This window comes from Mustela lutreola, chromosome 13, assembly GCF_030435805.1.
Source record: "Mustela lutreola isolate mMusLut2 chromosome 13, mMusLut2.pri, whole genome shotgun sequence".
In the NCBI taxonomy this organism is placed as follows: domain Eukaryota; kingdom Metazoa; phylum Chordata; class Mammalia; order Carnivora; family Mustelidae; genus Mustela; species Mustela lutreola.
In genome coordinates this window covers 12,185,241-12,197,848 of record NC_081302.1, presented here as the reverse complement: position 1 = coordinate 12,197,848, position 12,608 = coordinate 12,185,241, and the positions used below count along the sequence as shown (strand labels likewise).

Here is a 12,608-nt window from a genome sequence, read left to right as displayed (position 1 = left end):
AAGAAGTTCTACAAACTCCAACTCCCATGACAAAAACCGTGTCCACAGAAACTCACCATGTAACTGTCATCTCCCTGCCCCTGCCAAGGCACACCCATCCGACCCTCCTCCCAGCTGCCCTGTCGCAGTGCAGAGCACCCACGGTGCTCGCTGCCTGGAGGGACCGTTTTGCCCCTGTGGTGTCTCCACATGGTCCCTAGCTCCAGGACCTCCCTGCCTTAGCCCCTGGCCTCCCTGCGGTCACGGAGAAAGATGCCTTCTGAATGCCCCACCCGACCTGCAGGAAAGGCCCCTGGGGAATCAGGGCAACTTACATCAATTTCCACCTGCACGATTGCAGCCACTACAAAAGCCATGGAAGCCAGGAACATTCCAACTGTCATCTTCTTCAAGGAGCTGGGAGACACGGGGAAGAATGACTCTCCGCCAGCCTCATACCCACGAGCGAACGATCACAATCCTTTCTCACCACCCACCCAAACAAAACTAGCTTCCCTAGGAAACAGCAAATGAAATTGTCTCATGCTCTCTTATTTATGATCAAGACGAAGAGGGGTAAAGGTAATATAGCCTCTAATTTGCATTTTTACATTTAATTCTAGAAACAGGGGATACTTGGGATGATCGCTAACATGTCCATTGTCTACATACACGAAACACTTTAATTAGAGGATTTTCCGGCTGCCATTAATAGAACTTTCAGTTTAAGGGCAAATTTCCAGAAACATCAGCGCACCAGCCTCTAATTCAAATATAATTCTTTAAAAACCCCATCATCTAGGAGGTGTGGTGGGAGGGGGCATAATCTTTCCTCACCCCACCCCCAACCTGCCAGTCACCTACGTGAAATTGAGGCCACATTTTGCAATCAGAGGATAGACCACGGCATCCATGATGGGGACCATGATGACGATCAAGATGGCGTTCACGGTCTGCGGGGAGAGCGGAAATGAACCGTTAGCTGTGGTCTCAAAGGTGACTTTGAACTCAGAAGGCAACTTAAGTATTTTCTTCCTACCTGCATCTGATCCGGCTGAATTTCAATAGCTCCCTAAAAAGAGGGGGGACAAGTCTTACTGAGAGGTTCCCAGAGAGGATCAGCTGGGAGGGATGAGGAACATCATGACAGGGAAGGGGAAAGAGGGCGAAGGGATTGGAGCAAAGGAGCAGTGACCAGGAGAGGTAGAGAAGCTTGATACCCCGGACTTACAATTTTCCCATTCATGGCTGTTGCTTGCAGTGTCCACCTGGAGCCCTAAAAAACGAATACGTTCAATGCATCATTTGGGGGTGGGGGTTTAAACATTTTACAAGCCAAGGTTGAGACTTTTCCAGATCCAGAACGAAGTCTGGAGTGTTATGGGATTTAAATGTTTTTCCAACATCAAGTTTGTCTTCCAGCTGCACCGGAACACTGGGTAAAACCAAACCCATGGTGTTTCTGCTGCAGAAAGTAATAGGACATCTAGTTGTCCCCCGCCCCCCAATGAAGAACCTACAAAGCGCTACTCTGAGATGCAGCTATCCTTAGGAAACACAAAGATGTCCATCTGAGACCTGTTGGAAAACATGACGTCACCCACAAGGTGGAGGAGGCCTCCGTTCAGTGGCATCACAGCTTCAAGAACATCATTATTGGGGCACCTGGGTGGCTCAGTGGGTTAAGCCTCTGCCTTCAGCTCAGGTCATGGTCTCAGGGTCCTGGGATCGAGCCCCGCATCAGGCTCTCTGCTCAGCGGGGAGCCTGCTTTCCCCTCTCTCTCTCTGCCTGCCTCTCTGCCTACTTCTCTGCCTACTTCTAATCTGTCTATCAAATAAATAAATAAAATCTTTAAAAAAAAAAAAAAGAACATCATTATTGCCTAAGGGCCATTTCTGACCGTCTAGGCTGTCCTCAGTGGAAATCCGTCCAGAGGGCAATGGATTTCAACCTGGGCAGCCTAGTTATGTTCAACCTATTTTGTATAAAGGGGACTCAGGTCTGTTCACATACACATGATTATTTCCACGGAGGACTGAACACATATGGGTTTCAGTATAATCTGTCAACTCCATTTAGAAGGCATCGTGGAAAGTCAGGAAATAGGCCACTGCTTGAATTCTTTTTTTTTTTTTTTTAAAGTAATCTCTACACCCAACGTGGGGCTTGAATTCGGGACACTGAGATTAAGAATTGCATGCTCTACCCACTGAGCCACCCAGGCACCCCATACTTGAGTTCTTAACAGATGCCAGCCCTAGATCGCTTTATCCACAGTCTCTCATTTGATCACCACAGCCTAGTCACAGGTGATTAACCTTCCAGGAGGGTTATGGACTCCCCCTCGGCACACCACTAAAAGGCAATGAGTGTATTTCTAGTGCAGGTCTGATTCCAAGAGCTGGTTTCTACCCGACATGCAAATTTGCCTCCCTGTGCGTAAGATGCTGGTCTAAATCCCATACTTGCAAATAAGGAGATTGGTGTATTTGCTCAAAATTTTTCCAAGAGATGTTTTGCCCTTATAATAATCCTTCCTGGGGGCACCTGGGTGGCTCAGTTGATTAAACGACTGCCTTCGGCTCAGGGCCCGAGATGGAGCCTTGTGTCTGGCCCCCTGCTCAGTGGGAAGCCTGCTTCCCCCTCCCCCCCCGCCCCTCTCCCTGCTCATGCACATTCTTTCTCTCTCTCATAAATAAATAATCTTTAAAAAAATCCTTCCTGCACAATAAAACCTTATAAGTTTTTTTGAAGCTCCAGTTTCTAGAAGAAACAATATCTTATAACTTTGGTTATTGAGTACCGTGCATTGAGCTGTTTAACCCAAATCTGAGAAAGTTCTACATCTGCTGGAGCAAGAGCAGGGCGACAAGGTGGTGAGCTGGGTTCCAGTTCCTTGCTCTGGTCAGAATGGCTTGGGCAGTCATCTCCAATTCTGGAAAGCACTGCTAGCTTACCTGTTCCGTTTTAGCGCGAGAGGTACCAAGCCCCTCTCAGCTTAAATATTCTATGGATCCCATAAAAGGCAATATTGTACATCCTCTGAGCACATTGTGTCAGAAAAACTAATTCTTTATTCTTAGTTTAATGGGTAAGAGTCATACATACCTTGATCAAATCTTTCCTAGGTCTCCTGTACACACCTAATTTTCTCCATTGTTTTGCAACGGAAATGTGGATAGAACCATCTAGAATTTTTTGTTTTGTTTTGTTTTAAAGAAATTCAGTGTGGGGTGCTTGGGGGGGCTCAGCTGGTTAAGCATCTGACTCTTGATTTTGGCTCAGGGCACGATCTCATGGGTTGAGGGACTGAGCCCCAGGTCGGGCCCCATGCCCAGCAGGGAGTCTGCTTGGAGCTCTCTCTTGACCTCTAACCCTTCCCTAACTTGCACGGGCACACGTGCGCACACGCACATACACACTCTATCTCTCTCAAATAAATCTTAAAAAAAAAAGGAGGGGCGCCTGGGTGGCTCAGTCAGTTAAGTGGCTGCCTTCAGCTCGGGTCATGATCCCAGGATCCTGGGATCGAGTCCCACATCGGGCTCCCTGTTCGGCAGAGAGCCTGCTTCTCCTTCTCCCTCTGTCTGCCACTCCGCCTACTTGTGCTCTCTATCTCTCTGTCAAATAAATAAATAAAATCTAAAAAAAAAAAAAGGAAACTCAGTGTGATCTAAAAATAAATAAAGTATAAAAAAGAAACCAGATAGAATGGCCAAAATTAGCAAGACAGGAAACAACATGTGTTGGAGGGGATGTAGAGAAAGGGGAACCCTCTTACACTGTTGGTGGGAATGCAAGTTGGTGCAGCTTCTTTGGAGAACAGTGTGGAGATTCCTCAAGAAATTAAAAATAGAGCTTCCCTATGACCCTGCAGTTGCACTACTGGGCATTTACCCCAAAGATACAGATGTCGTGAAAAGAAGGGTCATCTGTACCCAAATGTTAATAGCAGCCATGGCCTCGGTTGCCAAACTGTGGAAAGAACCAAGATGCCCTTCAACAGATGAATGGATAAGGAAGATGTGGTCCATATACACTGTGGAGTATGATGCCTCCATCAGAAAGGATGAATACCCAAGTTTTGTATCAACATGGACGGGACTGGAAGAGATTATGCTGAGTGAAATAAGTCAAGCAGAGAGAGTCAATTGTCATATGGTTTCACTTATTTGTGGAGCATAACAAATAGCATGGAGGACATGGGGAGTTAGAGAGGAGAAGGGAGTTGAGGGAAATTGGAAGGGGAGGTGAACCATGAGAGACTGTGGACTCTGAAAAACAATCTGAGGGGTTTGAAGCGGCGGGTTTGGGAGGTTGGGGGAACCAGGTGGTGGGTATTAGAGAGGGCACAGATTGCATGGAGCACTGGGTGTGGTGCAAAAATAATGAATACTGCTACGCTGAAAATAAATTTTTAAAAAATTTAAAAAAATTTTAAAAAACATAATACATTATTTATTAAGTATAAAATTTAAAAAATGAAATTCACAAAAAAAAGAAACCAGAAGAGAACGTCTCTAGGAGCTAAACACTAGCTACTGCCCCGTCTGTGGTAGCACGCACAGAACCTGGGCTAAATACAGACATTTGTACAGAAACACCACGTCACACTACCTGTTGGTCGAACAGGGCCCAGAACATTGGGAGCGGAATGTACAGGAACATCACCTTGGTGACCATCTTAATTTGAGAGATGAGCCGCTCCTATTGATGAAGTGGGGAAAAGACAAATCAGCCACGACCTGTGTCGCCCACGGTGATCAGCCACGTTGTCTTAGGTTGGACCTACTTGCAACCAGAGCCAAGCTGGGAGGTGATTAATTGTTCCAAGGAAATCTACCCCAGATTTTTTTTTTTTTTTTGAGAAAACCCCAAACTCCTCAGCTATTTAAAAATGCTTAGAAGGCATTTTACTAGAAGTTAAATGTACTTCCAAGAAATGAAAACCCCACCCTCCACCGACTCTTCTGTTTTCAAACTAGTTGGGTGATCACAGTCACATATAATTAATGACAGATTATGCCAAATGAAAAACTATGAAAAGATAACATGGTTTCCAGAGAAATTCTACCTGTTGTTTATCAAGCTCTGCTCCAAATTTAAAAACACTCTTGCGTAGTCTTATTTAAAACCCTAATCGAGTTTACAAGGCTACAGCTGCAGCTGATAATTCTGTGCATGTGGCCTGAGTCACAGGAATCGCGCCCAGGCTGCTGGCCTCCTGGAGGGGGACCCGGGGCCACCACGGCAGGACTGACCACTTACATCGTATTTCTCTCGAGCCCAGTCCAGCCAGTGCTCCCTCTTGGGAAACTCCTTACTCCGGTGCCTAAACCTGTTTTTGAGGGCAAACTGAAGGAAGGAAGAGAAATCAAATTTCAAAACAGAACCAACTTCTTTACCAGGAAAATGTATTCAGGGAAAACTGTGTTCCCGAGAAAAGACGGATATAAAATTGTATATGTTAGTGTAACGATGACACAAAAAGGCATAACCTGCATTTATTTCTAATCTCTTCCTAACTATGAGACTCTGAGTGAGGTAAACAAAGTCACACTGTTGCCACTTTACTCTCCACGCCCTCTGGAGAGGAGCGTTCAGTGGAAATATCACGTGTGCCATTTGTGATTTTAGTTTTCCGGTAGCCGTATGAAAAAGATACACAGATACACCTGAAACTGATATACTACAGTGCCACAACCACACGAGAATTAGGGACACCTGGGTGGCTCAGTCTGTTAAGCATCTGCCTTTGGCTCAGGTCATGATCTCAGGGTCCTAAGATCACTCTCAAATAAGTAAGTAAGTAAATAAGTAAATGAAATCTCTCATTCTCACTCTCTCAAATAAATAAAATCTTAAAAAAAAACTGTACCAGACTTAAAATAATTAAAATAAAAATATATATAAGTGTAAAAAAGTAACAGGGAAACAGGTGAAATTAATTTTAAATATGTTCGGTTATTTAACCCAATAAACCCCAAATATGATCTTAATAGGTAATAAATTAACAGTAATGGTAAATCAATCATAAAATAATTATGGAAACAATTATTAATCCTACCAAATATTGAAATTAATGAGAATTTCTACATTATTTTTTTCATTTCAAGTCTTCAAAATCCAAGGTATATCTTACACTTTTGGAACATCTCAATGTGGATGCTCAATTTTTATCAGAAATGTTAGATTTGGGTTTACTTTTCATAAAATTTCTGTCTTGAAATGTCAATTTATATACCTAAGCTGTTCCAAAGATACTTAATTCCACTCACTGAGTGGAACATTGGTTTTAAAATTTAAGACTGAGAACCCATTATCCAGAAATAAATTTATATGAAGTTACATAAGTTAGATTAATTTGAATGAAATGCAACTTAAAACTCAGTTTCTGGTTGCACTTGCCACATTTCAAACGTGGGACAGCCACACGTGGCTGGTGGCTACCAGTCTGAGGACGCAGGTCCACCATACAGGCAGCAAGAGAAAGTGATGCCCCAGGTGGCTGGGGAAACACGTGTGACCGCCAGGCAGGGACTCAAAGCGACAGAGTCACCGGTTCTTGTGACTCTAAATAGCTTCACGTTGTTCTTTCATTGTTTAAGTTGTCAAGTCCTTGTTAAGGAAGGACTTGGAGAGAGAATTGGTAAGATCTGCTTTTAGCTTAGGAAAAAACATCTGTAGTGGGAATTGATCTCATGTGAGGGGAAAGCACAGGAGGAATAGCGGCCAGAGGAGGAGGTTTGCCGACCTTGATAGGATACATTGATTTCACAACGTAACGTACACATGCATAATTTAATGCAATAAAGCCAAGTAAAGGGCAAATAAAGGGCTAAAATTATTTTAAGGCTGTCTTTTCACCCAAGATTGTCCACACATGTGTGTGTGTGTGTGTGTGTTTAATAGATAAGTGATACATTTCCCCTGATTCCACAATGGTCTGTATATTTTAAAAATGGAGACTATAGCTGCGCCTGGGTGGCTCAGTCATTAAGTGTTGGCCTTCGGCTCAGGTTATGATTCCCAGGGTCCTGGGATCGAGCCCTGCATCGGGCTCTCTGCTCAGCGGGAAGCCTGCTTCCCCCTCTCCCATTCCCCCTGCTTGTGTTCCCTCTCTCACTGTGTCTCTTTCTGTCAAACAAATAAAATCTTTTTTAAAAAATGGAGACTATATAGGGAGGAAAGTTATTTGATTCCTTTTTAGAAAGATTCCCTACACTCAACATTTATTTTCTGCCTTTAAGTATGCCTGTATGGACATATACCACATAGATGCACACAGAAGAAACCATATCCTGCCTGTTCCTGTCACCAAACAGTCTGAAAACAAGGCTTCTGATGGCTACGTAAGATGGACAGATGCACTATGAGTTTAGCACTGTTCTTCTGTTTCCAGCAATTTGGTGTTATGAATTTTTGCTGTTATAAATATTAGAGTGGTAATCTTTATATGTGAATATGTTCATTTCGTGTTCATTTTTTAAATATTTTATTGATTTATTTGTCAGAGAGAGAGAGCACAAGCAGGGGAGAGGGAGAAGCAGACTCCCCACTGAGCAGGGAGCCCAACGTAGGACTCGATCCCAGGACCCTGGGTTTACGACCTGAGCCAAAGGCAGATGCTTAAAGAACTGAGCCCCCCAGGTGCCCCCATTTAGTGTGTTCATTTAAAAACTTATTTTCTTTGCCTTAATTCCTGAGAGTAGCATGGCTGACACTTTACATACTTCAGATCCATGACACACAGCATGAAGCCACGACTCCCGCCTTCGGCTTCACGCCTTCGGCTTCACGCCTTCCTGATCGACATCAGCCAGGGACTGCCGGTTTGATCGCCGAGAGTCGCTCTGCTTTGCCTTCTTTGACCACCCATCTAACTGAACAGTTCAAAATCCCTTTCTATCCCTCCCTGTTTGAGTTCCATTTGTGTCCTTTTCTGTTTGGTGAGTTTTATAAGAAACTTCAGCTTATTGCAACAACTAAGAACAATAATAAAACATTTAAAGAACAGTCAGCGCTCCATTGCATTTTACTTTAAAGGCAGTAGAAGGTTCTGGGGTGACTAAATGTCTTCAAGAGAGAGAGCTACCAAAATACTTACACCAATGCACTTGACAACCTTAGCCATGACATTACCCTGGGGTTGAAACTTCTTGTACATTCCACTGCCAATGACAAACACAACTGGGGAGGAAAAGAAGACATGTTAACAAGGCATTGGACAGAACTCCCTGGGACCTAGAAGATGTGCTTTTATTTGAGTTATAACCTTGTTTTGGATATACTGAGATTACTCACAGAACGGGCTTGCCTACCTATCTCCCTGATTAGAAAGTGCTTTGGGTCCTAACATTCACTGGAGTTTCCGAGTGATGTTGTATTTGTGTTCTTATACACAGACACTGAAACTTATTACTACTAAAACATACTCTTTGATACTAGAATGACCCAGACGGATTAAATGAAAATTTACCTAATGCCAACTGAATACTGTCTTTGGCCTAGAACAGTAGTTTTTGAAATCCTCTCCATCTCCTTATGCAGCATCAGAGAGGAGAAGGTGTATATGAGCCTTTTAGGGGAGTGGGGGCACTGTTTGGAATTATGGAAGAAAACAGGCATAGGAAAGGGAGAAATATTGAGCTCTGGCACAGGTGCACGGCTAAAGGGAGATGGCTATGAGCTGGGCAAACAGGGTTAAAGTGGGACACTCAGCGCTCTTAAAAATTAAAAAATATCAGAGAAAAGTACAACCCAACCGACTGAGCCACCCAGGCGTCCCCTCTGGTGGAAACACTTTTGAGACGATACTTTATGGAAATCTAGACACTCGCTGGAAGTGTTTAAGCAGGAATTGGACCAGGCTGCCTGGTCTCGGGCAAGCTGGAGATGAGCACACGTGGATGAAAACAAATGCTTTCGGCCACCAGGTCGTCGAGTCTAGCGGAGTCCATCACTTCTACCTTAAGTCTGCCTAAATAGTGTCAAACCTTCCAGTGCCCAGCTCAAGCGATCCCGGTTCCTGTAGACCCTTTTCTTACCCTGTTCCCTCTGAAACAATACGCTAGCTCTGCTTTGATTCTCAGAGCACAGGAATTCTTAGTACGATTTGTCCCATGACCTTCCACAAATTGGTTGCAATAATTAACGGGAGGGTCTGACCTGATCATAGGATTGTATTGATTCAACTAATTTCTACTTACTCAGAGACACGGCCATGAGAGCCGCAGGAACCCCAAAGGCCAGTGGGTAACATGCTTGTTTACTGTGAATTCCACACTGTTGAACTGAGGAGAAATTACAAGATTAAAATCCATCATAGCACTGGCAATGCTCATATGATTACCTTTTTAAAAATCCCTACCTGGTTATTACATATTGTTTTCACTTAATGTTCTAGACACATCCATCTGCCTCATTGATTTCATTGCCCACTGAGCCAAACAGCTTTGGAGTAAAAAGAGTAGGAGCTGAACACAGCTTCTCATCTTAGACCCGAAATGGATGCTGGTATTGGCCAAGCCAAAATCAGTGGGAACCCTTAAGTGGATTTGCTTAGTTGGGGAGATAGAAGTGACCAGGATACAGTAACTTACGATAGGGCACTCGGTAAATAAAAACCAAAAGTACCCTGGGAAATCAAGATTGTGTGTTCCTGAATTCATGCTAATTGGAAAGCAATTAGATGGCCCAGGGTGGGGGTCAATAAACTTTTCTGTGACAAGCCAGGTAGTAAATATTTTAGACTTTGTGGATGATTTAGTCTTTGTTTCAACTACCCAACCCTGACTTTATAGGATGAAAGCAGCCATAGACAATAGACAAAGGGATGGTCTAGTCCAGATTTCCGGATCTGGGCCCTTGGCCATAGTTTGCTAACCCCTGACTGCAGATTTATTTTAGCTCTGAGATCCTAGGGCTGGTAGAGGAAAATACAGACTTTGGAAGGAGCAACAGAGATTATTGGGAATTCCTTCCATGGAACAGAGCCTCCAGGAGTAATCTGATCCAAAAGGGGTTTGACTCTGTCTTTGACTAGCTGCTTCACAGTTCTGGAGAGAAAGAAGTTAACTCGTAGAAACTCGAGAGTCACGCAAATGTTTCTCGTTCATAGCTGTACAAATGATCCCAGCTCGTGGCAATGCAAAAGGGTTAAGAATATCGGTCTCCGTCAGGCAAATGCTTATTTGGGCTGACTGTGGCAGTATTCCAGTTTCCTCCTTAATTAATAAGCCATATAAAATCTTAGCACCTGCTTTCATATTTCTATGAGAGCCACGACTTTACCTTTTCAATGATCCTTCCACACATTCTGCAATTCAGACATGCATAGTATGTATTCTAGTGGAAAGGAGAGGCAGGGGAGGGGAGGGGAGGGAACATAATGCAAGAATACAAGCTAGTAAATGTTTATACACAACAAGCTAGAATGGGGTTTAAGTGTTATCTTCAAATTACTACTCCATGCAGAAATACACAAATCCCCATAAAATGTTTTCCTTCATCGTGTAATCTGTTTTGCATGGTGTCTACCAGGGGGTTGTCCGGGGCCAGTCTGTCCCTGATACTCCCTCCTTCCATGTGGGAAATTCACAAACTCTCGGTGGTGCGTCAGCCAGCACAAAAATGTGCGAGCTGTTGATAGCTGCTGTCTCATTCTCTTTCCTGGGCAGTTCTTTTAGAAATAGCTGAGATGAGAGGAACACAAAGAATAAAATTTTGCCCATTAAATTCTTCCTAGCTCACTGAACGTCACCGGGAGCAAAGCTTGAAAAGCAAAAATGTCACCTATGACCCATCCAGGTGAGGTTTCCAAACCGCACCTCTTGTCTCATCCTTGACCGTGAACAAAGACTTTGCATTAACAATCATTTAGAAAAATTGATTGCTATCCTTGGGATGTTTTAGGTTCTTCACTGGTCCTTGGGATCAGGGGGTCAATAAAGATCAGAAAAGACAAGAAGCTCATCTTGTGAATTTCCAAAGTGAACAGCGTGATGCCCACAGCGGAAGTGTAACAGGAGAAGAGGGACAAAACAAACACACGGAACAAGGACTTAAGCTTTCCACCTGACTTTCTCTCCATAATTAAAAAGAGAAAAACAGAAGTCCTCTTCAGATATATATATATTTTTTACCTCTGAGGATGGGAGTGATGATAGTAGAAAGCAAGCTTCCAGCATTAATGGCCAAATAAAAGATGGAAAAGAATCTGTTTCTTTGTTTTTCCTGTAATAAAAAGGGAAAAAGTTACAATATGACTCTGGTTATGTATCAATGGATAAAATGTAATTGATGATCTGTCTTCACTTCTAACTTAGTTTTGGTCAGTATTCTACTTTCAAATGTCCTTGAAAAGAATCAAATGGAGAACAGACTTTGTGTCAGGAGAATGTGACTCCTGGACGTTTGTAACTCATTTATGTAGTTTCTGTGAAGGCATGTGATCTTACCTGGCCCTCTTCAAACTGATCTCCACCAAATGCAGAAACACAGGGCTTTATTCCTCCCGTTCCCAGAGCTATCAGGGCCAGGCCAATCATGGACAGTGCCCTAGGGGAAGGAGAGGGGTTATTGCAGAAATGTAAGACTCTTTTTTTTTTCTTTTAATGGTAGGCTCCATACCCATGTGGAACCCAGTGTGGGACTCAAACTCACAACCCTGAGAGCAAGACCCTGAGCTGAGATCCAGAGTCAGATGCTTAACTGACTGAGCCACCCAGGTGCCCCAGAAATATGAGATTCTTAAAAGCAAGAGCCTCTCTCTCCTTTAATGTCCCTCAGAAGACCAAGCACAGTGGTTTGGGGGTTCTTGGCCCTGATTTCCAATGTAGGGAGGGAGTTCCCCACACCACCAGCAAGCACTTCTCAGACACCAGTCCTACAATTCAACTCTATTCTGACACTGTCTACTCAGATAGTGGGTAGCCTCCGAAGGTAAAGGGCTCGGTCCTGTAAGACTACCCCCCCCACACACATCGGGCACCTGGGTGGCTCAGTGGGTTGGGGCCTCTGCCTTCGGTTCAGGTCATGATCCCAGGTCCTGGGATCAGGCCCCATGTCGAGCTTTCTGCTCGGCAGGGAGCCTGCATCCTCCTCTCTCTCTCTGCCTGCTTCTCTGCCTACTTGTGATCTCTGTCTGTCAAATAAATAAATAAAATCTTAAAAAAAAAAAAAGACTGCCCTCCCCCCAATAAGCCCCATCAGGTACCAGGTGCAAACCTAGGTGGTCTTACAATTCAACTCCATTGAATTCTGACTTCTGACTGATGGATAAGGCTTGGAGGTTCCAAAGACCCTGTCCTAGAACTTCAGATGCCACTCACAAGTCCAGGTTGTCACTTGTACTTCTCACCTACTGGCTACAAATCGGTGATTCACACGACCTCCTCCTAGGGTTCAAGGAATTTGTTGGAGCTGCTCACAGAGCTCAGGAAATACTTTACTTCCTAGATCACTGGTTTATTAGGAAAGGATAGAACTTGGGAACACCCAACTGGAAGAGATGCACAGGGCAGGGTAGGTGGGAAGGGGGACAGGGCTGCCATGCCCCCTCCAGGGCGCTCCTGCCCTGTACCTGAACTTGCTCACCAATCTGAAATCTCTCCCTACCTAGTCCTAT

At 44.0% G+C, this 12,608-nt stretch overlaps 1 protein-coding gene across 1 annotated transcript in view; it reads right to left on the bottom strand.

The window, feature by feature from the left end:
• Nucleotides 1-12,608, bottom strand: part of SLC15A1 (solute carrier family 15 member 1) — a 50,067-nt gene that overhangs the window by 16,804 nt on the left and 20,655 nt on the right. The window contains exons 6-15 of the mRNA XM_059144450.1: nt 11,440-11,539; nt 11,125-11,215; nt 9,190-9,273; nt 8,088-8,170; nt 5,249-5,335; nt 4,598-4,687; nt 1,211-1,255; nt 1,019-1,051; nt 844-932; nt 315-396 (exon numbers count right to left, since the gene is read on the bottom strand). Of these exons, the coding sequence (XP_059000433.1) occupies nt 315-396; nt 844-932; nt 1,019-1,051; nt 1,211-1,255; nt 4,598-4,687; nt 5,249-5,335; nt 8,088-8,170; nt 9,190-9,273; nt 11,125-11,215; nt 11,440-11,539 (784 nt within the window). The remainder of the gene's footprint in view (nt 1-314; nt 397-843; nt 933-1,018; nt 1,052-1,210; nt 1,256-4,597; nt 4,688-5,248; nt 5,336-8,087; nt 8,171-9,189; nt 9,274-11,124; nt 11,216-11,439; nt 11,540-12,608) is intronic.